Source organism: Doryrhamphus excisus, chromosome 13, assembly GCF_030265055.1.
Source record: "Doryrhamphus excisus isolate RoL2022-K1 chromosome 13, RoL_Dexc_1.0, whole genome shotgun sequence".
Classification (NCBI taxonomy): domain Eukaryota; kingdom Metazoa; phylum Chordata; class Actinopteri; order Syngnathiformes; family Syngnathidae; genus Doryrhamphus; species Doryrhamphus excisus.
Genome location: NC_080478.1, coordinates 3855383 through 3883120, shown reverse-complemented (window position 1 = coordinate 3883120; position 27738 = coordinate 3855383). Strand labels below are relative to the sequence as shown.

Genomic DNA, 27738 nt, shown 5'->3' with positions numbered 1-27738 from the left:
GACCAGCACCCGGGCCCCCCGACTCCGATAGACGGGCGGACCCCCACATTAAAGGGAGGAACCCCCAGCTGGCCGTGTCGAAGGGACACAAGGATGGCACCCCCTCAGCAGACCCTGGAGTTAAAAGCTGAAGACCAAGAGTAAAAAAAAAGACTAAAAAGATAAAAACACAACACTGGAGTTAAAAGCTGAAGACTAAGAGCATAAAATAGGACTAACACGATAAAAACAAAACACTGGAGTTAAAAGCTGAAGACCAAGAGCAAAAAATATGACTAAAAAGATAAAAACAAAACACTGGAGTTAAAAGCTGAAAACCAAGAGCAAAAAAAAAATGACTAAAAAGATAAAAACATAACACTGGAGTTAAAAGCTGAAGACTAAGAGCAAATAAAAATATGACTAAAAAGATAAAAACAAAACACTGGAGTTAAAAGCTGAAGACCAAGAGTAAAAAAAAAGACTAAAAAGATAAAAACACAACACTGGAGTTAAAAGCTGAAGACTAAGAGCATAAAATAGGACTAACACGATAAAAACAAAACACTGGAGTTAAAAGCTGAAGACCAAGAGCAAAAAATATGACTAAAAAGATAAAAACAAAACACTGGAGTTAAAAGCTGAAAACCAAGAGCAAAAAAAAAATGACTAAAAAGATAAAAACATAACACTGGAGTTAAAAGCTGAAGACTAAGAGCAAATAAAAATATGACTAAAAAGATAAAAACAAAACACTGGAGTTAAAAGCTGAAGACTAAGAGCATAAAATAGGACTAAAAAGATAAAAACAGAACATTGGAGTTAAAAGCTGAAAACCAAGAGCAAAAAAAAAAATATGACTAAAAAGATAAAAACATAACACTGGAGTTAAAAGCTGAAGACTAAGAGCATAAAATAGGACTAAAAAGATAAAAACAAAACACTGGAGTTAAAAGCTGAAGACTAAGACTAAAAAGATAAAAACATAAGAAAAGTTTAAAAATATTAGTTAAAAGCCTGATTAAAAAGGTGCGTCTTTATAAATATAGAGTTTAACGATGTCCAGTGTCAGCATATCGACTCCTAAGACTGCGTTACAACGTCTCCGCTTTTCCTGGTTGAATTCCAATATCCGACTTTTCCCTTCTTTTTTTCAGCCGGTACCGACTCAAAAGCCGCGTCTCCTGTGGTCCCCGCAACCGAGAGGAAGGAGTGTTACTACAACTTAAATGATGCAAATTTCTGCGACAACGTCTTGTCTCGTAACGCCACCAAACAGGAGTGCTGCTGCACCGTGGGGGCCGGCTGGGGCGACAACTGTGAGATCCACGCTTGTCCCACTCCAGGAGGAGGTGAAATATGACTCTTTTTTTTTTTATTACAAAGGCCTGATCTAAGGATGCACGGTGGTTGAGTGGTTAGCGTGCAGACGTCACAGCTAGGAGACGCAAGTTCAATGCCACCCTCGGCACATCTCTGTGTGGAGTTTGCATGTTTTTGTTTTTGTTTTTGTTTGTTTTTGTTTTTGTTTTTGTTTTTGTTTTTGTTTTTGTTTTTGTTTTTGTTTTTGTTTTTGTTTTTGTTTTTGTTTTTGTTTTTGTTTTTGTTTTTGTTTTTGTTTTTGTTAGAAAAAGTCTGAAAAACACAAGTCGTCTTATATTTGAGGTCTAAAGATTTATACATGCAAACAAATAGGTGGCGCCAAATGGAGTCAGAGCTTTTCTTCCTGTCACTCGCACACACATGCCAGTCTTTGAAAATATAATTTTTTTTGTCTTATATTTTTCTTATTTATTAATGAATGCCTGATCTACTTGGATCCCAAATAACAAGCACTTACATAACAAGATTTTTTTTTGTCTTATATTTTTCCAAAACAGGTCTTGAAAAGGAAATTGTTGAAATTGTTCTGTAGACCACAAACTAGTTTTTTTGTTTTTTTTTTAGAAAAAATATTATTTTTTTTTGTCTTATATTTTTCCAAAACAGGTCTTGAAAAAGGGCTGCACGGCAGTCGAGTGTTTTTTTTTATATATATATTTTTTGTGTAGCTCAACAAATTAAAAAAAATAGTTTTTTTTTGGGCAGTTGTTTTTGTTTTTTTTAGAAAAAGTCTGAAAAACACAAGTCGTCTTATATTTGAGGTCTAAAGATTTATACATGCAAACAAATAGGTGGCACCAAATGGAGTCAGAGCTTTTCTTCCTGTCACTCGCAAACACATGCCAGTCTTTGAAAACATGATTTTTTTTTTTGTCTTATATTTTTCCAAAACGGGTCTTGAAAAAGAAATTGTTGAAATTGTTCTGGAGACCACAAACTAGTTTTTTGTTTTTGTGTTTTTAGAAAAAGTCTGAAAAACGTGAAATATCAATTTTTTTTATTACAAAGGCCTGTTTTTTTGTTTTTGTTTTTGTTTTCAAGCCTATCCCAGCTGTCTTCTGGTGGCCAGCCAATCACAGGGCACATATAGACAAACAACCATTCACACTCACATTCATACCTATGGACAATTTGGAGTCGCTAATTAACCTAGCATGTTTTTGGAATGTGGGAGGAAACCGGAGTACCCGGACGGGGAGAACATGCAAACTCCACACAGAGATGGCTAACAGTGGAATCGAACTCAGGTCTCCTAGCTGTGTGGCTAACCACTCGTCCACCGTGCAGCCGCTTTTAATCATTAGCTACTACTGCCAAGAGTGCCTCAATATGAATTTATCAACGATTTCCACATAACCGCTTGTTTGTTTCCAGATGACCATCAGCAGTTGTGCCCTCATGGCAGCGGTTCAATTCCCCTGCCTGCTTCCTCTACTCAGAGTCTGGCCGATCAGCGACTCTACATCGGTACTTATTTTAATAACATGCCTAGGCTTTTATAGCTTCCTCACTACTGGCGCTAGAATGTTTTATTTTGACTTTCGGCCATTTTTAAAGCCAGGTAAACAAACACGATCCCTCGCCACCTTTTAACGAGGCTGCCTCACGCCAAGGCTCGACGGGACGCATACCTGGATTATTACTTTAATGGTGCTGTGTCCCGACAGCTGGAAAAGAAATATTTTCCTACTCGGTGTTAATATTTTGTTTGTTTCTTGCACTTATGTCACTCGGAGGTATGATTCTTATGTTTCTTATTTCTTCCTCAGATGCAAATGAGTGTGAAATGTTTGGATCAGACATTTGTAAGAACGGACAATGCGTCAATCTCTTCTCCACTTATACCTGCTACTGTCGCTCCGGATTCTACTATGACAACGTCAGGCTGGAGTGTGTTGGTAAGAAAAGGGTCCATTTTTTCTTCTTTGATGTTTAAAATCAATTATTAATAATAATTAATAATCCATATTAATGATTATAGGCAGTATTCTGGCTGCTCCTATTGACCCCACATGGCCCATTAGGATTAATGCTGTCAATCACACAGTGAATGTTTGGACTTTTTATTGTATACTAGATGCTTCTCTGCTTTGAAATATTATATATATATATATATATATATATATATATATATATATATATATATATATATATATATATATATATATATATATATATATATATATATATATATATATATATATATATATATATATATATATATTAATAATATTATTATTATAGGAATTATATTATTAATGTACTATTATTATTAATATATAATAATAATAAATAATATATTATATTATATATTGACAGATGCAGTCATATATATATATATATATATATATATATATATATATATATAGTAATATTATTATTACTATAGGAATTATATTATTAATATACTATTATTATTAATATAATATATATATATATATGACTGCATCTGTCAATATATATATAATATATAATATTATTTATTATTATTATATTAATAATAATGTTAATTGTATATTAATATAATTCATATAGTAATAATTAATAATAATAATATTAATAATATTAATATATATAATATTAATATATATATATAAGAATATATAATAATACATACATATATACATATTATATTATATTATATATAATATTATAATATAATAATAACATTTTAATAATATATTTTAAATAATAAATAATATATTTAAATAATATATATATTATAATATATATAATATTATTATATTATAATGTATATAATATATATTATGTAGTAATATAATATTGTATATATAGAATATAATAAATAATATTTTATTATATATAATATATATTTTAGACATATTATATTATAATACATATATATAATATAATATATATAAAATTATTCTAATTGTTATTATAATTATTTATTATATATATTTATGCAAGGTTGACAGATGCAGTCCTATATATATATATATTTAAAAAAATATTATAAAAATTTTATTATTATATTATAATATTATTATTATATTGTAAAATTATATTATAAATGTATTATTATCTTGTAAAAAAAGTATATTGTAAAAATTATATTATGAAAAATTATAAATATAAACCATTTTTGTAAGCTTCCCTTATCATCCATCTCATAGTGTTCTCAGTTGGGTTTAGATCAGGGGAACATGGAAGATGGTCCCGTATTTTTTGTCTTCTTTTTCCATTTTGAGGCTCCACTTAGAACCTCCTTAAGATCCAACAGCACAAACATCCATTTTCCAATATGAATTTGTGTGTCCCGTGTTTTTTTTTCCAGATTATGACGAATGTGAATTTGTCAATTCCTGCATGGACGGAGTGTGCGTGAACACGGCAGGTTCTTTCAACTGTTTCTGCAGTCCGCCATTAGTTCTGGACAGCTCCCGACGGCGTTGCATCAGCGTCAACACGACAGAAGGTGCGACTTGCTCACAGCACACAGCCAATCACAGGGCACATATAGACAAACAACCATTCACACTCACATTCATACCTATGGACAATTTGGAGTCGCTAATTAACCTAGCATGTTTTTTGGAATGTGGGAGGAAACCGGAGTACCCGGAGAAAACCCACGCATGCACGGGGAGAACATGCAAACTCCACACAGAGTTTGGTCAAGGGTGGAATTGAACCCTGGTCTCCTAGCTGTGAGGTCTGCGTGCTAACCACTCTCTACCGTGCAGCCCATATTTGCATATTAACAATAATTCATGGTTCCATTTATCACAGTGAGTCTTCCAGGTCCTGATGCAGCAAAACAGTCCCAGACCATCACACTACCACCACCATATTTTACTGTTGGAATAATGTTCATTCATTTTCTACCGCTTATCCTCACGAGGGTCGTCACCGGCTGTCTTCTTGGGGCGAGAGGCGGGGTACACCCTGGACTGGTGGCCAGCCAATCACAGGGCACATATAGACAAACAACCATTCACACTCACATTCATACCTATGGACAATTTGGAGTCGCTAATTAACCTAGCATGTTTTTGGAATGTGGGAGGAAACCGGAGAAAACCTACCCATGCACGGGGAAAATGTGCAAACTCCACACAGAGATGGCCGACGGTGGAATTGAACCCTGGTCTCCTAGCTGTGAGGTCTGCACGCTAACCACTAGACCACTGTGCCGCCCTGCGGAGACTGTTGATATTTTTTTGAAAAGATTAAAGACACACCTTTTTAATCAGGCTTTTAACTAATATTTTTAAACTTTTCTTACGTTTTTATCTTTTTAGTCCTATTTTATGTTATGTTAGACCAGGGTTCAATTCCACCCTCGGCCATCTTTGTGTGGAGTTTGCATGTTCTCTTGATATGGATGCTGTATGGTATCATGTACCCAGAAATAATTATTACGTTTGATTAATGTTCATGTTAAAGGTTAAATAACTGTTAATAGTTATCCTCCCTATCCGTGTGGAAGTGGTAAGTTTTTGGCTATTTAAGTTGAAAGGAAATAACTTGAAGGCTACCGTTTAGGTCGCTAGCTAACTCTAGTTTGCGAGTTAGCATGTGTCTCAAGACCCTGCAGTTGCGCAATATGTTGTAAATAAAAAGAGTATAAATGTGACTATAGTCGTGTTTTGTCATGTCTACAGGGCTCTAATAATGCTTTGTTCATTTTAATGTGAAAAAAAATAATTTGTCTACCCACCAAGTATAAGTTTTTTTTATTTGCCGTTTTATTATTATTATTATATTTATTTATTATTGATTGATTTTCTTTATTCTTGATTTGTTTATTTATTTTTCATCTTATTTCGTGTAGAAAAATAAAAAGTAAGATATTTGAGAACAGTGGAATGTTTTATCAGAACTTTTATTGTAGAAAATTGGAACCAAAGCAAAGTTTTTTTTTTTTTTTTTGTTTTTAATAAATAATAAAAAAATAATTTTTAATATTATTATTATAATTATTATATATTATAATTATATATATTAATATTATAATATTATAAAAATATTTTTAATTAAAAAAACCTGATGCTTAGTAATTTTTTTTTCTTTTAATTGTGGTAATTGTTTTTAATTCTGTAAAGCACTTTGTGTTGCATGTCCTTGCAGGAAAATAAATACAAATAAAGTTAAATTTGAAGTTAATTTGACTGTTTGCACATAAGCAATACAAAAAAAAGTACTCATTTTTTCGATGTTTCTTCAAAGCAACGTTGGACTCCAACCCCGACGTGCACATGGACATCTGCTGGCAACGTCTGGAGGGGGACAACATGTGTTCAGAACCCCTTCAGGGTCGTAGGACCACGTACACCGAATGCTGCTGCCTGTATGGAATCGCCTGGAGTGGACAGTGTGCCTTCTGTCCACGGAGGGATTCAGGTGTGATTCATTGTTCATTGGTCCAATTCCGGTTTATGTCTTCAGGACTAACCCCTGTTCTGACTTTCAGAGGACTATGCGGTCATGTGCAATCTACCTCTGAGAGGAAGTTCGGACAGTTTACGGGAACGGCTGGGTTATGAGTACGGCGTTGATGTTCCTGAGGATGCCGCCGAGTCTTTTGTTCCTCCTTACTGGGACAACTACGGCGGACCCGCTGGACCGTACGACATCCCAGAAAACGACTACGGTATCCGAGAAGCACCTGCTCGAGTCCCGATACATCGACCCCGCGAGCACCAACCACGGCTACTGGACCCCCACTCAGGTGGGTGTGTATTCAACGTTACGTACGCTCACTCCAATGAACACGTGGGTTCCTTATGTTCTCAGAGCGCTATGAGGGCTTTGAGGGTCTCCAAGCTGAAGAATGCGGCATCCTGAACGGCTGCGAGAACGGACGTTGCGTTCGTGTAAGGGAAGGCTACACCTGCGACTGCTTCGACGGATACGAGCTGGATCTCAACAAGATGGCCTGCATAGGTTCGATCCCATTCTGGCATCTCGTAGTTCGTTACATGTAAACCGGGACCATCTGGTCCATGAGTCTTTTTCATTGTCTCAGAATGCTGATCTCTTTAAAGCAGGGGTCTCAAAGTCAATTTATTTGGGGGCCACTGGAGCTAGGGTCTGGGCAAGGCTGGGTCGCATCAGGTTTTCCAAAAAAAAAAAACAATTATTATTATTATTATTAAAATATTATATATTATTATTATTATTAAAAACAGAAAAATATACAAACTTTTTCAGTGCTTTGGTTCCGATTTTCTACAATAAAAGTTCTGATAAAACATTCCACTGTTCTCAAATATATTAATTTTTATTTTTCTGCACAAAATAAAATAAAAAATAAATAAACAAATCAAGAATAAAGAAAATCAATCAATAATAAATAAATATAATAATAACAATAATAAAACGGCAAATAAAAAAAACTTATAGTTGGTGGGTAGACAAATTATTTTTTTTTTTCAGATTAAAATGAACAAAGCATTATTAGAGCCCTGTAGACATGACAAAACACGACTATAGTCACATTTATACTCTTTTTATTTACAACATATTGCGCAACTGCAGGGTCTTGAGACACATGCTAACTCGCAAACTAGAGTTAGCTAGCGACCTAAACGGTAGCCTTCAAGTTATTTCCTTTCAACTTAAATAGCCAAAAACGTACCACTTCCACACGGATAGGGAGGATAACTATTAACAGTTATTTAACCTTTAACATGAACATTAATCAAACGTAATAATTTTTTTCTGGGTACATGATACCATACAGCATCCATATCAAACTTGCGCGGGCCGTACTAACATTAAACTTTCATATCAAGGCGGGGGCCGCAAGCTAGTGTCCTGCGGGCCACATTTGGCCCGCGGGCCGCGTGTTTGAGACCCCTGATCTACACAAAATAAGATGAAAAATAAAAAAACAAATCAAGAATAAAGAAAATCAATCAATCAGTAATAAATAAATATAATAATAATAATAATAAAACGGCAAATAATAAAAACTTAAGAAACCACTTATAGTTGGTGGGTAGACAAATTATTTTTTTTTCTGATTAAAATGAACAAAGCATTATTAGAGCCCTGTAGACATGACAAAACACGACTATAGTCACATTTATACTTTTTTTATTTATACCATATTGCGCAACTGCAGGGTCTTGAGACACATGCTAACTCGCAAAAACTAGAGAGCTAGCGACCTAAACGGTAGCCATCAAGTTATTTCCTTTAAACGTAAAATAGCCAAAAACTTACCACTTCCACACGGATAGGGAGGATAACTATTAACAGTTATTTAACCTTTAACATGAACATTAATCAAACGTAATAATTTTTTCTGGGTACATGATACCATACAGCATCCATATCAAACTAACATTAAACTTTCATATCAAAGTCGGGGGCCTCAAACTAGTGTCCTGCGGGCCACATTTGGCCCGCGGGCCGCATGTTTGAGACCCCTGCCTTAAACCTTTTGGAGCCAGACGTGGTATTTATTTCAAGGAGCTCAAGTAGAAGCTTTGCATTTAACAACCTGGCATTAACTCGTGTTTTACGGCCATGTAATAAAAACAGACTTACTCCCCAAAAAGCATTGTCTGCTAGCCGCTCGCTGCCAAGAGTAAGACCTTGAATCCGCGCCACTGGCTCTATTAGGTGGGATTTTCATATCTTTAAAGCGGGTTTTGGATTGTGAGAAAGTGAGACTGCGCAGCAAATTTTAGTCTTTGGAATAAACTAGACAGAATAAATAGACAGTGTTTCTCATCTTGTCTCAAAGCCACCCATGGAAACACTGCAGAAAGACGACTGCAGAATCTGGAAGATCTAGAAGGTTTTCTGTACGGGTTATTGTGTGTCGCTGCTCTACAGGAGTCCACAATGCTATACAAATGAGCATAAAATGACAATCATTCATTACATTCAGGGTCACGGATGTGGTGCTGGAGCCTATCCCAGCTGTCTTCATGCGAGAGGCGGGGTACACCCTGGACTGGTGGCCAGCCAATCACAGGGCACATATAGACAAACAACCATTCACACTCACATTCATACCTATGGACAATTTGGAGTCGCTAATTAACCTAGCATGTTTTTGGAATGTGGGAGGAAACCGGAGTACCTGGAAAAAACCCACGCATGCAAACTCCACACAGAGATGCCTGAGATTGGAATTGAACTCTGGTCACCTAGCTGTGAGGCCTGCACGTAAACCACTCCTCCACCGTGCACATAATAAGACATTCATTCATTCATTTTCTAATGCTTTTCCTCACGAGGGTCGCGGGGGTGCTGGAGCCTATCCCAGCTGTCTTCATGCGAGAGGCGGGGTACACCCTGGACTGGTGGCCAGCCAATCACAGGGCACATATAGACAAACAACCATTCACACTCACATTCATACCTACGGACAATTTGGAGTCGCTAATTAACCTAGCATGTTTTTTTGGAATGTGGGAGGAAACCCACACAAGACTCCACACAGAGATTGCTGAGGGTGGAATTGAACTCTGGTCTCCTAGCTGTGAGGTCTGCAAGCTAACCACTCAACCACCGTGCAGCCCTTTTTCCAAGACCTGTTTTGGAAAAATATAAGACAAAAAAAATAATAATGTTTTCAAAGACTGGCATGTGTGAGTGACAGGAAGAAAAGCTCTGACTCCATTTGGCACCACCTATTTGTTTGCATGTATAAATCTTTAGACCTCAAATATAAGACGACTTGTGTTTTTCAGACTTTTTCTAACAAAAAACAAAAACAACTGCCCAAAAAACTAGTTTGTGGTCTACAGAACAATTTCAGCTAGGGGACGTTGAGCTAACCACTCCACCACCGTGCAGCCTAGAAATTAGCATGCTAAATATAATTTTTTCTAATATATTTCTGCAGTAGCAAATAAATACAACACAATTCCTCTTCTTCAAGAAGAAGACGGCCAAGTTTGAAGTTGAATAGTTGAGGTCTGCACGCTAACCACTCGATCACCATGCAGCCCTTTTTCAAGACCTGTTTTGGAATTATATAAGACAAAAAAAAATCATGTTTTTGAAGACGGGCATGTGTGTGCGAGTGACAGGAAGAAAAGCTCTGACTCTGTTTGGCGGCACCTATTTGTTTGCATGTATAAATCTTTAGACCTCAAATATAAGACGACTTGTGTTTTTCAGACTTTTTCTAAAAAAACGAAAAAAACAAAAACAACCTATGGACAATTTGGAGTCGCTAATTAACCTAGCATGTTTTTGGAATGTGGGAGGAAACCGGAGTACCCGGAGAAAACCCACGCATGCACGGCGGAGAACATGCAAAATCCACACAGAGATGGCCGAGGGTGCAATTGAACCCTGGACGTTGAGTTAACCACTTGACCACCGTGCAGCCTAGAAATTAGCACGCTAAATATTATTTTTTCTAATATATTTCTGCAGTAGCAAAACAAAAACAAAAACAAACAAAAGAACATGCAAACTCCACACAGAGATGGCCGAGGGTGCAATTGAACCCTGGTCTCCTAGCTGTGAGGTCTGCGCTAACCACTTGTCCGCCGTGCAGGCTAGAAGTACACATATAAGACATATTATTGGTATCAGAAATTGAGAGTCGGACGATATCGGCATATCGGTTTTTGGCAAAAAAAGCCAATTTCAGATATCCCTATCCCACCATCACACACTGGATAGACTCGTATTTCACTTGCGTTTTTGTATCCCTGTTATAACATTCATTCATTCATTTTCTACCGCTTTTTCCTCACGAGGGTCGCGGGGGGTGCTGGAGCCTATCCCAGCTGTCTTCGGGCGAGAGGCGGGGTACACCCTGGACTGGTGGCCAGCCAATCCCAGGGCACATATAGACAAACAACCATTCACACTCGCATTCATACCTATGGACAATTTGGAGTCGCTAATTAACCTAGCATGTTTTTGGAATGTGGGAGGAAACCGGAGTACCCGGAGAAAACCTACGCATGCACGGGGAGAACATGCAAACTCCACACAGAGATGGCCGAGGGCGGGGACCGAACCCTGGTCTCCTAGCTGTGAGGTCTGCGCACTAACCACCAGACCGCCGTGCCGCCCCTTGTTATAACAAATCCCTGCAATTTTACTTCCTCCTTTTTGTACCCACACATGCAAACTCCACACAGAGATGGCCAAGGTTGGAATTGAACTCGGGTCACCTAGCTAACCTAGCTAACCACTCGTCCACCGTGCACATAATAATACATTTCATGTTCCTTTTTCCCCACAGATATAAACGAGTGTGAGGACATCAGTGACAAGGTGCCGTTGTGTCAAAACGGCCAGTGCACCAACACGGAAGGATCCTACAAGTGCAACTGTTTGCCCGGCTTTGTGGCCTCCACCAAGCCCCACAAATGCATCCCAGCCATTCCGGAGGCGGAGCTTAGAGTACCAGGAAACTGAGATGAGAACTCATTAGCGCTGATTTTATTATTTTGTTGTTGTTGTTTTTTTTTACCTGTTTCTTCAAAGTTGGCCTTCTTCCCTTTAACCCTTAGATGCACGAGTGACTGGACCCTACACTCTTCCATAAGTGGGTCAAAAATCACCCATACTAGAATCAATGCATTTTTATGACAATTTTGCTATTTTGGTTAGGAATAATCACTTTATATTGATATTTAGTATTATATTTAGGACCACACAAGAATGATTTCATGTTAGAAACATCTTCATTTTTCACTTTTTTACATCTTTGAAAAAGATGGATGTGAGGATCCGTTGTGTGTTGCATAAAGGTAAGTTCAAAATGTGAATGGCATGATATCAAAAACATGTTTTTTGAGGAATACCTGCAATATGAAATGATAAAAAAATTTCATAACGAAGATATTTCAAGAAAACAACCTGACCGGGTCATTTTTGACCCACTTATGGAAGGTTGGGGTAGTAACACAAAAACCAAAATTTCTTAAAATGTATAAAAGGTAAATTAAAAATGTGAACGGCATGATATCAAAAACATGTTTTTTGAGGAATACCTGGAATATGAAATGATAACAAAAAATTTCATTACGAAGATATTTCAAGAAAACAACCTGACCGGGTCATTTTTGACCCACTTATGGAAGGTTGGGGTAGTAACACAAAAACTAAAATTTCTTAAAATGTATAAAACATAAGTTAAAAATGTGAATGGCATGATATTAAAAACAGTTTTTTTTAGGAATACCTGGAATATGAAATGATGAAAAAATTTCATTACGAAGATATTTCAAGAAAACAACCTGACCGGGTCATTTTTGACCCACTTATGGAAGGTTGGGGTAGTAACACAAAAACTAAAATTTCTTAAAATGTATAAAAGATAATTTAAAAAATGTAAATGGCATGATATCAAAAACATGTTTTTTGAGGAATACCTGGAATATGAAATAATAAAAAAAAATTCAATACCAAGATATTTCAAGAAAACAACATGAAAGGTTGGGGTAGTAACACAAAAATTAAAATTTCTTAAAATGTATAAAAGATAAGTTAAAAATGTGAATGGCATGATATCAAAAACATGTTTTTTGAGGAATACCTGGAATATGAAATAATTAAAAAAAATTATTACGAAGATATTTCAAGAAAACAACATGGAAGGTTGGGGTAGTAACACAAAAACTAAAATTTCTTAAAATTTATAAAAAGGTAAGTTAAAAATGTGAACGGTATGATCGCAAAAACATGTTTTTTGAGGACTACCTGGAATATGAAATGATAAAAAAATTTAATTACAAAGATATTTCAAGAAAACAACATGGAAGGTTGGGGTAGTAACACAAAAACTAAAATTTCTTAAAATGTATAAAAGATAATTTAAAAAATGTAAATGGCATGATATCAAAAACATGTTTTTTGAGGAATACCTGGAATATGAAATAATAAAAAAATTAATTACAAAGATATTTCAAGAAAACAACATGGAAGGTTGGGGTAGTAACACAAAAACTAAAACTTCTTAAAATGTATAAAAGATAAGTTACAAATGTGAACGACATGATATCAAAAACATGTTTTTTGAGGAATACCTGGAATATGAAATAATGACAAAAATTAATTACGAAGATATTTCAAGAAAACAACATGGAAGGTTGGGGTAGTAACACAAAAACTAAAATTTCTTAAAATGTATAAAAGGTAAGTTAAAAATGTGAATGGCATGATATCAAAAACATGTTTTTTGAGGAATACCTGGAATATGAAATTATAAAAAAAATTTAATTACAAAGATATTTCAAGAAAACAACATGGAAGGTTGGGGTAGTAACACAAAAACTAAAATTTCTTAAAATGTATAAAAGATAAGTTACAAATGTGAACGGCATGATATCAAAAACATGTTTTTTGAGGAATACCTGGAATATGAAATGATAAAAAAAAATTTCATTACGAAGATATTTCAAGAAAAAAACCTGACCGGGTCATTTTTGACCCACTTATGGAAGGTTGGGGTAGTAACACAAAAACTAAAATTTCTTAAAATGTATAAAAGATTCATTAAAAATGTGAACGGCATGATATCAAAAACATGTTTTTGAGGAATACCTGGAATATGAAATGATAAAAAAATTTAATTACAAAGATATTTCAAGAAAACAACATGGAAGGTTGGGGTAGTAACACAAAAACTAAAATTTCTTAAAATATATCAAAGATAAGTTAAAAATGTGAATGGCATGATATCAAAAACATGTTTTTTGAGGAATACCTGGAATATGAAATAATAAAAAAAATTAATTATGAAGATATTTCAAGAAAACAACATGGAAGGTTGGGGTAGTAACACAAAAACTAAAATTTCTTAAAATTTATAAAAAGGTAAGTTAAAAATGTGAACGGTATGATCGCAAAAACATGTTTTTTGAGGAATACCTGGAATAAGAAATGATAAAAAAAAATTAATTACAAAGATATTTCAAGAAAACAACATGGAAGGTTGGGGTAGTAACACAAAAACTAAAATTTCTTAAAATGTATAAAATATAAGTTAAAAATGTGAACGGCATGATATCAAAAACATGTTTTTTGAGGAATACCCATTTTTGACCCACTTATGCATCTAAGGGTTAAAGGCCTGGCACTAAACCTGCAACAATAACCCTGAAACGTCCAGAACAGAACACGCTAATTACCCATCATACACCTGTAAGAGGAGTCAATAGATCGGGTTGACCTTTCCAATCACTAACCCTCTTGGTAATTTCATCATTCTCCATTTAAGTTTCTTTCTTTTTGTGTTATTTATTTCAAATCTATTTCTTCCTGTATTTTTCTTCATGTGACAGCCACAAGTACAGAAAAGTACTCGGAATTCCCACACTCAAATGCACCACTTTCAGCACCGAACCCCTTTTTGCCCCTTCCTAAAGTCATTCAAAATCAATTTTATTCAGCATTAAAATCCTTAGAACAGCAATGTGTTGAATGTGCCGACCAAGAGCTGTGACAACAACAATGAATACAACCAAACTTTTCAAAATAAAGGCTTCAGCGGCGACCTTTAAAGACTGTAGATGTATATGAGGATCTGATTATGTCATGTTTTTTTTTTTTTAATGTAAAGGTGCAATACTTGCCACTTTTTCCTAAAAATAAAAAATAAAAAAATTAACAGTATTAACTTATTTTATTTTGTCGACAAAGTAACAACGTGTGTTGTTACATTTTAATGTCTAAAATAACACAAATATCACTGCTTTATGTACACTTCTTAATCAAATGATTGATTCCCGTGAGTGCAAGAAAAAAGGCTCCGCTGGAGAGGTTTGGTATATTTTGTACAGCTCTAGTACTATGTATTATTTTTTTTTTTGTTAAATATCATTTTAATACATCATACATAGCACAACCATTATTTTTGTTTGACATAAAATATGCAAAATATTATTAAAAAAATGACATAATAGCTTTGTAGATTTATATGTGTCTGTAAAAACTATTTTTTAAAACAAATCTTTTTATGTGTAAGAAAAGCGGCTGACACTGTACCAGAGGAACTGCGTGTATAACCTGCCCTGTGGAGCAGAATATGAAATATATTTTTTTTGTTTGGGGTGGAAAAGTGGCAGCACTGTTCTAATCTAATGGCGGCGGACATGTTTCATTTTATTACCGAGGTTCTGTATATTACAAATATTATTCATTGGCATGATTTAATAATTTCTTTAAATGAGAAAACATGGCAAACACACACAATTATGACAGCAGAACACTAATATAAAAGTCTTAATTTAACCCAATTTATCAACTATAAAACCTACACTGTGGTTTAACTGTGCTGCTCTAATTATCACCTGAATCAGACAGGAAGTCCAACATTTGGGCCAAAGTAGGAACAAAAAAACCCAAAATGACTCAATGATAATGTTTTGTTGTAATGATGTGGTCATTGGAAAATATCATTTTGTTTACCTCTTGACTGTAATCACTGTCAGTCATCCAAATAAAAACGTAAAGAAGTACATTTTGAATCATTGTGGTGTTTTCTTACATATAGAATATACAACACTTATACTGACATACATTTCCATGCATCAAAATGTTATTTCTTTAAGTGTTGTCCCGTGAAAATACATAATAGCTTTCTTGTTGTAGCCTACTTTTTAACCACATTAAAGTTTCTTTTTTAATTTAGCTTGTGTCGTGTTATTTTGTACAAAATATTCAACAACAATCATCGTTTATAAATTTCACACATGGAGTATATATTAACTGTGTTATACTGGCCTCTAGTGGTCAATATAGAAAATACACTGTGTAGTCTTTCCCGTATCATTGGTTTACAATGGAGTGAGTTTTCCTGAGCGTGGAGCATCATGGGATACGCACGCACACGTGACTTATTTAATTGACTACAAACCCCACAAAGCACCGCGCTTATGGAAGCCTGGCGACCTGTGTGAAGCTAGCTCCTGTATTAAGTCGTATTTATTATTTTTTTATATTATGTTGCGAACTTAAACATTGTATTTCTTAACCAGAGAGTAATTTATATGAGCGCGAATCTGCAGACGTGTGGATATGTTTTGGGAATACTCTTTTAAATGAAAGAATGGATTTAAAAATGGACAAGCTAGGATAAGTATAGCACTAATTTAACGCACCGTAACTCGTACAATACATTGTGACGCATTCAGGGACAGCATTGACACTTGTGAAATCGATGCGTTCAAGTGTACCCCAATGGTGCTTCGTGAAAATGTATTAGCAAAACATTAGCACTTGACGTGCTATTTCAAGAATGGTAATGGACATTTTCTTTCCAGTCTAGTATTCAAATGGAAAAGCAACAATGCACCGCACAGTCGTACACAGCAAGGGACACAACCATACGAAATAGAAAGATTGACACCTTTAGAACTTCATGTTCTGCTCCACTAAATGAAAAAAAGGATTCTGACTCGTCAAAAGAATCAAATGTGACACATGGTGAGCGCTACCATAGAAGAAGAAGAAGTTCCAGCAGTGATGAACCCCCCAGCAGAAGCGGTTTGCTTTTATTGGTGGCTGGACTCTCCTTTTCTACACGCCTCTACAAAATAAAAGAGCCCCCTCATGTGTGGTGAGTGTTGTGCATGTAAATAAATGTAAATAAATCATCAGCGTCAATTTTTATTTCATGTCCTTCCTTTTCTAACTCCTTGACCTTCAGCTGGGATGAGACACACTTCGGGAAGATGGGAAGCTACTACATCAACAGGACGTTCTTTTTCGATGTTCACCCTCCTCTTGGAAAGGTAAGACAAAGATGTGGAGGAATGGTGTTTGTTATTTAGTTTCTTGGCTACTTTTGCTGTTTTTCAGATGCTGATTGGACTAGCTGGTTACATGAGTGGCTACGATGGCACCTTTCCTTTCTCCAAGCCTGGAGATAAATATGAACACCACAACTACTGGGGGATGAGAGGGGTATGTTATGTTGCGTTACGCTATGTTGCGTTATGTTATGTTGCGTTACGTTATGTTACGTTACGTTATGTTGTGTTACGTTATGTTGCGTTACGTTATGTTATGTTACGTTGTTATGTTACGTTGTGTTATGTTACGTTGTGTTGCGTTACGTTGTGTTGCGTTACGTTGTGTTGCGTTACGTTGTGTTGCGTTACGTTGTGTTGCGTTACGTTGTGTTGCGTTACGTTATGTTGCGTTACGTTATGTTATGTTACGTTGTGTTGCGTTACGTTGTGTTGCGTTACGTTGTGTTGCGTTACGTTGTGTGGCGTTACGTTGTGTTGCGTTACGTTGTGTTGCGTTACGTTGTGTTGCGTTACGTTGTGTTGCGTTACGTTATGTTGCGTTACGTTATGTTGCGTTACGTTATGTTGCGTTACGTTATGTTGCGTTACGTTGTGTTATGTTACGTTGTGTTGCGTTACGTTGTGTTGCGTTACGTTATGTTATGTTACGTTGTTATGTTACGTTGTGTTGCGTTACGTTGTGTTCCGTTACGTTGTGTTGCGTTACGTTGTGTTGCGTTACGTTGTGTTGCGTTACGTTGTGTTGCGTTACGTTATGTTGCGTTACGTTATGTTGCGTTACGTTATGTTGCGTTACGTTATGTTGCGTTACGTTATGTTGCGTTACGTTATGTTGCGTTACGTTGCGTTATGTTATGTTGCGTTACGTTATGTTATGTTGCGTTGTTATGTTGCGTTACGTTATGTTGCGTTATGTTATGTTGCGTCATGTTTCGTTATGTTGTGTTGTGTTGCGTTATGTTGCGTTACGTTATGTTGCGTTATGTTATGTTGCGTCATGTTTCGTTATGTTGTGTTGTGTTGCGTTATGTTGCGTTGTGTTGCGTTACGTTATGTTGCGTTACGTTATGTTGCGTTACGTTATGTTGCGTTACGTTGTGTTATGTTACGTTGTGTTGCGTTACGTTGTGTTGCGTTACGTTATGTTATGTTACGTTGTTATGTTACGTTGTGTTGCGTTACGTTGTGTTCCGTTACGTTGTGTTGCGTTACGTTGTGTTGCGTTACGTTGTGTTGCGTTACGTTGTGTTGCGTTACGTTATGTTGCGTTACGTTATGTTGCGTTACGTTATGTTGCGTTACGTTATGTTGCGTTACGTTATGTTGCGTTACGTTATGTTGCGTTACGTTGCGTTATGTTATGTTGCGTTACGTTATGTTATGTTGCGTTGTTATGTTGCGTTACGTTATGTTGCGTTATGTTATGTTGCGTCATGTTTCGTTATGTTGTGTTGTGTTGCGTTATGTTGCGTTACGTTATGTTGCGTTATGTTATGTTGCGTCATGTTTCGTTATGTTGTGTTGTGTTGCGTTATGTTGCGTTGTGTTGCGTTGCGTTACGTTATGTTGCGTGTCATGTTTCGTTACGTTGTGTTGCGTTACATTACGTTGTGTTGTGTCATGTTTCGTTATGTTGCGTTATGTTGTGTTGCGTTACATTACATTGTGTTGTGTCATGTTTCGTTATGTTGCGTTACGTTGTGTTGCGTTACACTACGTTGTGTTGTCATGTTTCGGTATGTTGCGGTACGTTGTGTTGCGTTACATTACGTTGTGTTGCATTACATTGTGTTATGTTGCGTTATGTTATGTTGTGTCATGTTTTGTTATGTTGTGCTGCGTTACGTTGCGCTGCTTTACGTTGTGTTGCGTTACATTGCATTGTGTTACTTTGTGTTATGTTGCGTTGCGTCATGTTTCATTATATTGCATTGCGTTACGTTGCGCTGCTTTACGTTGTGTTGCGTTACATTGCATTGTGTTACTTTGTGTTATGTTGCGTTGCGTCATGTTTCATTATATTGCATTGCGTTACATTACGTTATGTTGTGTTGTGTCATGTTTCGTTATGTTGTGTTACATTACGTTATGTTGTGTTATGTAGCGTTACATTACGTTACGTTATGTTGCGTTATGTTGCGTCATGTTGCGTTGCGTCATGTTGCGTTAGTTTGTGTTATGTTGCGTTGTGTCACATTACGTTACATTGTGTTGCATTGTGTTGAGTTGCGTTATGTTGTGTTATGTTGCGTTACGTTGCGTTGCATTATGTTATGTTGCATTGCGTCATGTTTTGTTATGTTGCGTTGCATTATGTTATGTTGCGTTGCGTCATGTTTTGTTATGTTGCGTTGCGTTAGTTTGTGTTATGTTGCGTTGTGTTGTTACGTTAGGTTGTGTTGTTACGTTAGGTTGTGTTGTGTTATGTTGCGTTACGTTGCATTGCGTCATGTTTTGTTATGTTGCGTTGCGTTATGTTGCGTTGCGTTATGTTGCGTTACGTTGCGTTGCGTTATGTTGTGTGGTGTTATGTTGCGTTATGTTATGTTGCATTGCGTTGCATTGCGTACATGAACAAAATGGTGACTCAGAGACTGATTAGTTTTGCAAAGCTGAGGTCGTCTTCTATTCAGAGTTGTCTTATATTTGTATCAATACAGTATGTTTTGTCTTCCATCTAACCATAGCTGCTGTTCAAATGCATGTTATTCTTTTCCCTCCAGTTATGTGCAGGCTTAGGCTCCTTTCTCCCCATCTTTGCCTACCTCATCGTGTTGGAGGTGTCTCATTCTCACACTGCTGCTGTCATCGCTGCTGCTCTGCTCATATTTGGTACGTGTTAATTAAAAATTAGAATCCTGGAGGGATGAAGGAATATGTCTTCATACTGGCCGTGTCTTCCTGACAGACACTGGCTGCATCACTATTTCCCAGTACATTCTCTTGGACCCCATACTCATGTTCTTCATCATGGCAGCAGTACTGAGCATGGTCAAGTTCAACCAGCAACAATACAGGTACATTTTAATATTATACTGTATCGATAATAATACAAGAAAATGTTAAATGTTATGTTTTAAAGTGTAATTTTATAAAGAGGTTGGATGTTGATGGCAACCTTTAATCTGCTCACACGCTTTGCATTTCTTCTGTTGGTTTCAGGCCTTTTTCCGCCCCCTGGTGGTTCTGGATGGTACTAACTGGTGTCAATCTTTCTGGAGCTCTCGGGGTGAAGTTTGTGGGCTTGTTTGTCATCCTGCTGGTGGGACTGAATACGGCGTCTGACCTCTGGAGGCTTTTGGGTGATCTGGACCTGATGCTGGTAAAGAAATACACTGTATGATAGGAATTATGGAAACGAAACATTTTTCAATGTTATTTCCTGCTTCCAGGTGGACTTTGGGAAGCACCTCCTGGCTCGTGTCTTCGCGCTCATCCTGCTTCCCGTCTTCCTCTATGTTACAATATTTGCAGTCCACTTTGTTGTGCTAAACAAAAGGTGAGGGTCAAGTGTTGGATGCAGTGTGATGTCAACGCAATGAATCATGTTTGCTCCGTTTCTTACCAGTGGACCTGGAGATGGTTTCTTCAGTTCCGCTTTCCAGTCTCGCCTCATTGGGAACAACCTGCACAACGCATCCATGCCCGAGTGTGAGACACAATATTTTATTTCATAAAATATTAATAATATTTCATTATATTAATATGTTTTAATAATAATATGAATATATATAATTTTAGTATTATATATATATATTATATATATATATATATATATATATATATATATATTATTATATATAATAATAATAATTTAATATTTTATTTCATAAAATATTACTATTTTATAATATTAGTATATTTTATTTATAATTCATTCATTCATTCATTCATTTTCTACCGCTTTTCCTCACGAGGGTCGCGGGGGGGTGCTGGAGCCTATCCCAGCTGAGATGGCCGAGGGTGGAATTGAACCCTGGTCTCCTAGCTTTTATTTATAATAATATTTTAATAATAATATTAATATATATAATATTAATATTATATGAACAACCTGCACAACGCATCCATGCCTGAGTGTGAGACAATATTTTATTTAATAAAATATTAATATTTTATAATATCAATATATTTTATTCATCATATTTTAATACTAATATTAATATATAATAATACTATATATTATATATAATAATAATATTTATATATATAATATGTTTTATTTCATAACATTTTACTAATATTTTAATGTTAACATATTTTATTTACAATGTTTTAATAATATTAATATATATATTAATATTATATATATATATATGTATAATAATATTAATATATATATTAATATTATATATATATGTATAATAATATTAATATATATATATTAATAATAGAATAATATTTTTATTTAATAATATTTTATAATATTAACATATTTTATTTACAATAATGTTCTAATAATATTTATATATAATATAAATATTATATAATAATAATAATAATAATATATTATATATAATAATATATATATATAATAGTATAATATTTTATAATAATAATATATTTTATTTATAATAATATTTTAATAAAAATATTAATATATATAATCATATATATATATGATTATATATAGTAATAATATTTATATATATATATAATGTAGTGTTTTATTTCATAAAATATTAATAATATTTTATAATATTAACATATTTTATTTATAAGAATGTTTTAATAATAATATTAATATATATAATATTGATATATATATATTATATATAATAATAATATTAATATATAATAATAATATAATAATGTATTTCCTAAAATATTGTATGTAATACAATACATACATATATTACATGTATGTAACGACGTGCTATTCTTCTGTAGACCTGGCATATGGCTCCACCATCACGTTGAAAAACCTTCGCATTGCTGGGGGCTATTTGCACTCTCATTGGCACTTATACCCCGAGGGAGTGGGGGCGAAACAGCAGCAGGTCAGGACACGATAAAAACATCCTTAATTATAATACACGTACTACATTGGGCCCTCCTTTGAATATATATTTCATATGTGTGTTTTTAGGTTACAGCCTACTTGCACAAGGACTACAACAACTTGTGGCTGGTTCACAGGCAGAATGATACAAACTGTAAGGAGACCTAAGTTTGACTTCATAATCATAACATGTATTAATTACATTGTTTGGTACGTTCCAGCTCAGTGGGGAGCGCCTGATCTCGTCCGTCATGGTGACGTCATCAGATTGGAGCACAAAGAGTGAGAACAATAAAGTTGAATTATCGCCGTTACATGAAAACTAGCATTTTTCAGCGATGTTTTTTTTTTGTTTATTTCTTCATGTTTTTTTCTCAGAACGACTCGTAACCTTCACAGTCACCTCCACGAGGCCCCGCTGACGAAGAAGCACTTCCAGGTTACAGGTTATGGCATGGTGAGTAAGATTTAAGGGTGTACTCGCACATAATAAATAATGAGATATATTATTATTCATGTAGCACAGGGGTGGGCAAACTACGGCCCAGGGGGCCACATCCGGCCCGCCAAGTGTTTGAATACGGCCCGTCCGTTCTTTCCAAAGTATTTCATTTAAACTCAACATACGAACTGGCATCATGGCTTGAGCCAACCTTTTGATGGTTTTATCAATTTTGTTATTTGATGTGGTCTGTTGTTTACAAAGTGCTCCTGAAAAAAGGGACACAAGCATAATGATGATAATAATAATAATAATAATAATAATAATAATAATAACAAATTTTAAAATATTTAAATATAAAATATTTAAATATAAAAATATTTAAATATAAAATATTTAAATAAAAATATTTAAATATAAAATATATAAATATAAAATAATAAATAATAATAGCAGATTGCATGACACTTTTACAGCATGTAGCATATATGCTACATATATAGTTATTTTTTAATATATCTTACCAAGCCACACTCATTGCTTTCGCTTTTCCGTCAGAACGGTACAGGTGACAACAACGACCTTTGGAGGGTTGAGGTGTGTGGAGGTCGCACAGGTGACCCGGTGAAGGTGCTGCGCAGCAAAGTTCGCTTTCTGCACAAAGCTACCGGTTGCGTGCTTTTCTCTTCTGGGAAAACCCTTCCCAAGTGGTAAGTGGAATCCTATCCAACCCGGATGTTAAAAAAAAAAAAAAAAAAAAAAAATTCAAAAAATCCAGGCTTGACCGCACTTTTTTTTTTTTTTCAGGGGCTGGGAACAAGTGGAGGTCACGTGCAGTCCCTACTTGAAGGAGACTCTCAATTCTCAGTGGAATATTGAAGATCACATCAATCCCAAGTGTAGGTGTCCCTCAATTCACACCAAAAACCACAAATTTTCTGTTCGGGTTATTGTGTGTAGCTGCTCTATAGGAGTCCACAATTCAATACACAGCGCCAGATAATGAGCACAATGGGTCCCCTTTTACTATCGATGTACCAAAAGGTATAACAACGCTACATTAGGATAACCGAGACCATGAACCGGGCTTACATGGACTGCAGATTGCCCACACTCAGTTAACGTGGACCTGTGTATCTGGAAGTCCTCGGGAGCGCTTGGGAGTATGGCGAATCACAGCGGGGTGGGCATACCTAGAGGAAGGCTGGGTGTGGGGTAAATTATACAGACCATTAAGGCATGGAAACACTGCAAAAAGTTTTCTGTTCGGGTTATTGTGTGTATCTGCTCTATAGGAGTCCACGATTCAATACACAGCACCGCAAAATGAGTCCCCTTTTATTATCAATGTACCAAAGATCTAGAAAGTTTTCTGTTCGGGTTATTGTGTGTAGCTGCTCTATAGGAGTCCACAATTCAATACACATAATGGGTCCCCTTTTACTATCAATGTACCAAAAGGTACAACAACGCTACATTAGGATAACCGAGACCATGAACCGGGCTCCACAGCGATCGAGTGGTTAGCGCGCAGGCCTCACTGCTAGGAGACCCGGGTTCAATTCCACCCTCGGCCATCTATTTGTGGAGTTTACATGTTCTCCCCGTGCATGCGTGGGTTTTCTCCGGTTTCGTCCCACATTCCAAAAACATGCTAGGTTAATTAGCGACTCCAAATTGTCCGTAGGTATGAATGTGAATGGTTGTTTGTCTATATGTGCCCTGTGATTGGCTGGCGACCAGTTCAGGGTGTACCCAGCCTCTCGCACGAAGACAGCTGGGATAGGCTCCAGCGCCCCCGCGACCCTTGTGAGGATAAGCAAATAAGAAAATGAATGAATGAATGAATGAAGACCATGGTAATGGTAATGGTTTAATTTCATTTGAACATGCATCAGATTACAATTGAATGCATCACATAATCAGTTCACAGTTCCACATGTCCAAAAGAAGTAGGAAGAAGCAAAGCTTATTAAACCCTACCCCTCCATCTGGTACTTTTACAATCAGTAACTGTTACATTTGATCACTTCCTGCTTTCCTAATATAGTTTAAGTTTGTTTTTTTAGGCGAAATTGTGGTGAATGTTTTCATTCCAGCATTCCAAAACTGAGGTTTTAACTGTTCTCTTCTTCCGCAGTGCCCAACATCAGCTTGTCTGTGCTGAAGCCCCATTTTCTTGAAATCCTAATGGAGTCCCACATTGTTATGATACGAGTAAGTGAAAGATAACATTGTACATTTCTGCAAGCATGTTGAAACTTAAGGCGGCACGGCGGTCGAGTGGTCAGCGCGCAGACCTCACAGCTAGGAGACCGGGGTTCAATTTCACTCTCGGCCATCTCTGTGTGGAGTTTTGCATGTTCTCCCCGTGCATGCGTGGGTTTTTTCCGGGTACTCCGGTTTCCTCCCACATTCCAAAAACATGCTAGGTTAATTAGCGACTCCAAATTGTCAAATAGGTATGAATGTGAGTGTGAATGGTTGTTTGTCTATATGTGTCCTGTGATTGGCTGGCGACCAGTCCTGGGTGTACCCCGCACTGGGATCACTGGGATAGGCTCCAGCAATAAATGAGTACTTTTGAGTGTATCATTGTATTTAATGAGATTTAATAAGATTCATATGCTTCAGCTAGCATAACAGCTAACTACCCCACATATGTATGTAATACTTAACGTTTCCATAAAGTTAACGCGCATGGTTAGCGCGCAGACCTCACAGCTTGGAGACGAGGGTTCAATTCCACCCTCAGCCGTCTCTGTGTGGAGTTTGCATGTTCTCCCCGTGCATGCGTGGGTTTTCTCCGGGTACTCCGGTTTCCTCCCACATTCCAAAAACATGCTAGGTTAATTAGCGACTCCAAATTGTCCATAGGTATGAATGTGAGTGTGAATGGTTGTTTGTCTATATGTGCCCTGTGATTGGCTGGCCACCAGTCCAGGGTGTATCCCGCCTCTCACCCAAAGACGCATGGGATAGGCTCCAGCACCCCCTTGCGACCCTCCTGAGGATAAGCGGTAGAAAATGAATGAATGAATGCATGAATATTACAAGGGAAAAATAGTGATTTTACATGGATAAAGTAGTACATATTATACTTTTAAAAATAATGCAATATTACAAAAATAAAGTCATATTTTTTCCAAAAAAAAAAAGATATGACATTACCAGAATAAACTTGCAATATTACAAAAATAACGTAATTTTTTCCAGAGAAAAAAAGTTGTAATGTTAGAAGATTATTATGAGATATAAAAGTAGCAATTTGATGCGTGGGTTTTCTCCGGGTACTCCGGTTTCCTCCCACATTCCAAAAACATGCTAGGTTAATTAGCGACTCCAAATTGTCCATAGGGATGAATGTGAGTGTGAATGGTTGTTTGACTATATGTGCCCTGTGATTGGCTGGCCACCAGTTCAGTGTGTACCCCGCCTCTCGCATGAAGACGTGTAATATGTAATACTTAACTTTTCCATAAAGTTAGCGCGCATGGTTAGCGCGCAGACCTCACAGCTTGGAGACGAGGGTTCAATTCCACCCTCTGCCATCTCTGTGTGGAGTTTGCATGTTCTCCGCCGTGCATTCGTGAGTTTTCTCCGGGTACTCCGGTTTCCTCCCACATTCCAAAAAAACATGCTAGGTTAATTAGCGACTCCAAATTGTCCATAGGTATGAATGTGAGTGTGAATGGTTGTTTGTCTATATGTGCCTTGTGATTGTACTTGTGTACCCCGCCTCTCCCCGTGCATGCATGGGTTTTCTCCGGGTACTCCGGTTTGGTTGTTTGTCTATATGTGCCCTGTGATTGGCCGGCGACCAGTCCAGGGTGTACCCCACCTCTCGCCCAAAGACAGCCGGGATAGGCTCCAGCACCCTTGTGCCCTCCTGAGGAAAAAGCAGTAGAAAATGAATGAATGTTGAAATGTACCTTTCTTCAGGGTAACAGCGGTTTGAAGCCTAAAGACAACGAGGTGACCTCCAAACCCTGGCACTGGCCTATCAACTACCAGGTACGTTGGGGTGGAATCTATTGTGAAAACCAATTATTCATTTCAAGTAAATATTCCTTTTTCTTGTGCAGGGACTGAGGTTCTCCGGAGTGAATGAAACCGAGTATCGTGTCTACTTGCTTGGCAACCCTGTAAGCATTGAAGTATTCATTGTGGTTCAATCTACACACTTTACTATGAAAAAAAAACATGTTTTTAGGTGGTGTGGTGGCTGAATCTGGCATGTTTGGGAATGTATCTGATCCTGGTTGCAGTGACTTCGGTTGCCTTTCAAAGAGGTGTCAATGTGAGCCAAAAAAGGAGAGGTAGGATGGACTCAGGAGTGGTACCCTTATGGCAATGTTATTATACCTCCAGGGACAGAAATAAACTCCTGTTTACTGTGTTTCAGAACTTTGTTTGGTGCTCACAAAAGGAGGAGGCCTATTTTTCCTTGGTTGGCTCCTACACTACATACCCTTCTACACAATGGGCCGGGTTCTCTACTACCATCACTATTTTCCTGCTATGCTGTTTAGCAGCATGCTAACAGGTACTGCTTGTTATGCTAAAGAGGAAACACATATGTATAGCAATGCTTGCTCCTCACAGGAATTACACTGGACTTCCTGTTGAAGATGGCCGACCTCGTGCTCCCCGCGCTGTTTTGTGAGCAGCTACAAAGAGTCTCGGAGGTGTTTATTCTGTTAGTTATTCTTTACAGGTGAGATTTTCACTTTTGCATTGCTATATATATATATATATATGTAGATATTTGTGAATTATAGTTCAAATTTCTCTTTGATAGTTTTTACCTGTTCCATCCGCTTTCCTACGGAATGACTGGACCTTTGGCACACGAACCTGGGAGCGCAATGGCGAAAGTGAAGTGGATGGAGGCCTGGGACTTTTGAAGAGTTTTACTTGAAAATGACGCTAAACATTTGTTACCAAAACAATAAGGAGGTCATTTGTTACACGATCGTACTTGTATTGATATTTTTTTTCAAGGTACGGTACCATGTGTCCAAGTTGGTAGGATCTCACTCATGACCACCAACCTTCTTTAACTTGCAGTTTGTTTTCCATAATTCCTCATGTTGTCATAATTAACAGTATGTCAAGTGCCTCGAAACTGTGAATCTAAAACACTTTAATTATTTTGGGAGTCAATTTGACAGTAGCATATGTCTTAAACCATTTCTTTATGTCAGTATTTGTATCCATTT

General features: G+C 36.4%; 2 protein-coding genes across 4 annotated transcripts in view; both read left to right on the top strand.

The window, feature by feature from the left end:
• LOC131140425 (latent-transforming growth factor beta-binding protein 2-like) overlaps positions 1-15768 on the top strand; it is a 168952-nt gene extending 153184 nt beyond the window's left edge. For all 3 annotated transcript variants that reach the window (XM_058090847.1, XM_058090846.1, XM_058090845.1), the window contains 8 exons: positions 1137-1331; positions 2737-2829; positions 3132-3260; positions 4661-4801; positions 6556-6729; positions 6800-7057; positions 7123-7272; positions 11555-15768. In XM_058090847.1, coding sequence (XP_057946830.1) covers positions 1137-1331; positions 2737-2829; positions 3132-3260; positions 4661-4801; positions 6556-6729; positions 6800-7057; positions 7123-7272; positions 11555-11730 — 1316 coding nt within the window. In that variant the 3' untranslated portion in view covers positions 11731-15768. The remainder of the gene's footprint in view (positions 1-1136; positions 1332-2736; positions 2830-3131; positions 3261-4660; positions 4802-6555; positions 6730-6799; positions 7058-7122; positions 7273-11554) is intronic.
• A 426-nt stretch (positions 15769-16194) lies between these two features.
• Positions 16195-27738, top strand: LOC131140246 (protein O-mannosyl-transferase 2-like). Its single transcript, XM_058090489.1, has 21 exons — positions 16195-16876; positions 16967-17051; positions 17119-17223; positions 19796-19904; positions 19981-20089; positions 20235-20394; positions 20465-20571; positions 20641-20723; positions 21963-22072; positions 22162-22228; positions 22296-22356; positions 22453-22531; positions 23075-23226; positions 23324-23415; positions 24657-24733; positions 26459-26530; positions 26602-26661; positions 26730-26835; positions 26922-27062; positions 27122-27233; positions 27318-27738. The coding sequence occupies exons 1-21, from the start codon at positions 16593-16595 to the stop codon at positions 27421-27423; spliced, it is 2277 nt and encodes a 758-aa protein (XP_057946472.1). The 5' UTR covers positions 16195-16592; the 3' UTR covers positions 27424-27738.

Excerpts from the sequence above, each read along its gene's own strand:
- LOC131140246 (XM_058090489.1), top strand. The coding sequence starts at position 16,593 with ATGGAAAAGCAACAATGCACCGCACAGTCGTACACAGCAAGGGACACA. Across the intron at positions 20,395-20,464 it reads GTGATCTGGACCTGATGCTG|GTGGACTTTGGGAAGCACCT; the intron begins GTAAAGAAATAC and ends TCCTGCTTCCAG. Across the intron at positions 22,532-23,074 it reads AGGTTACAGGTTATGGCATG|AACGGTACAGGTGACAACAA; the intron begins GTGAGTAAGATT and ends CTTTTCCGTCAG.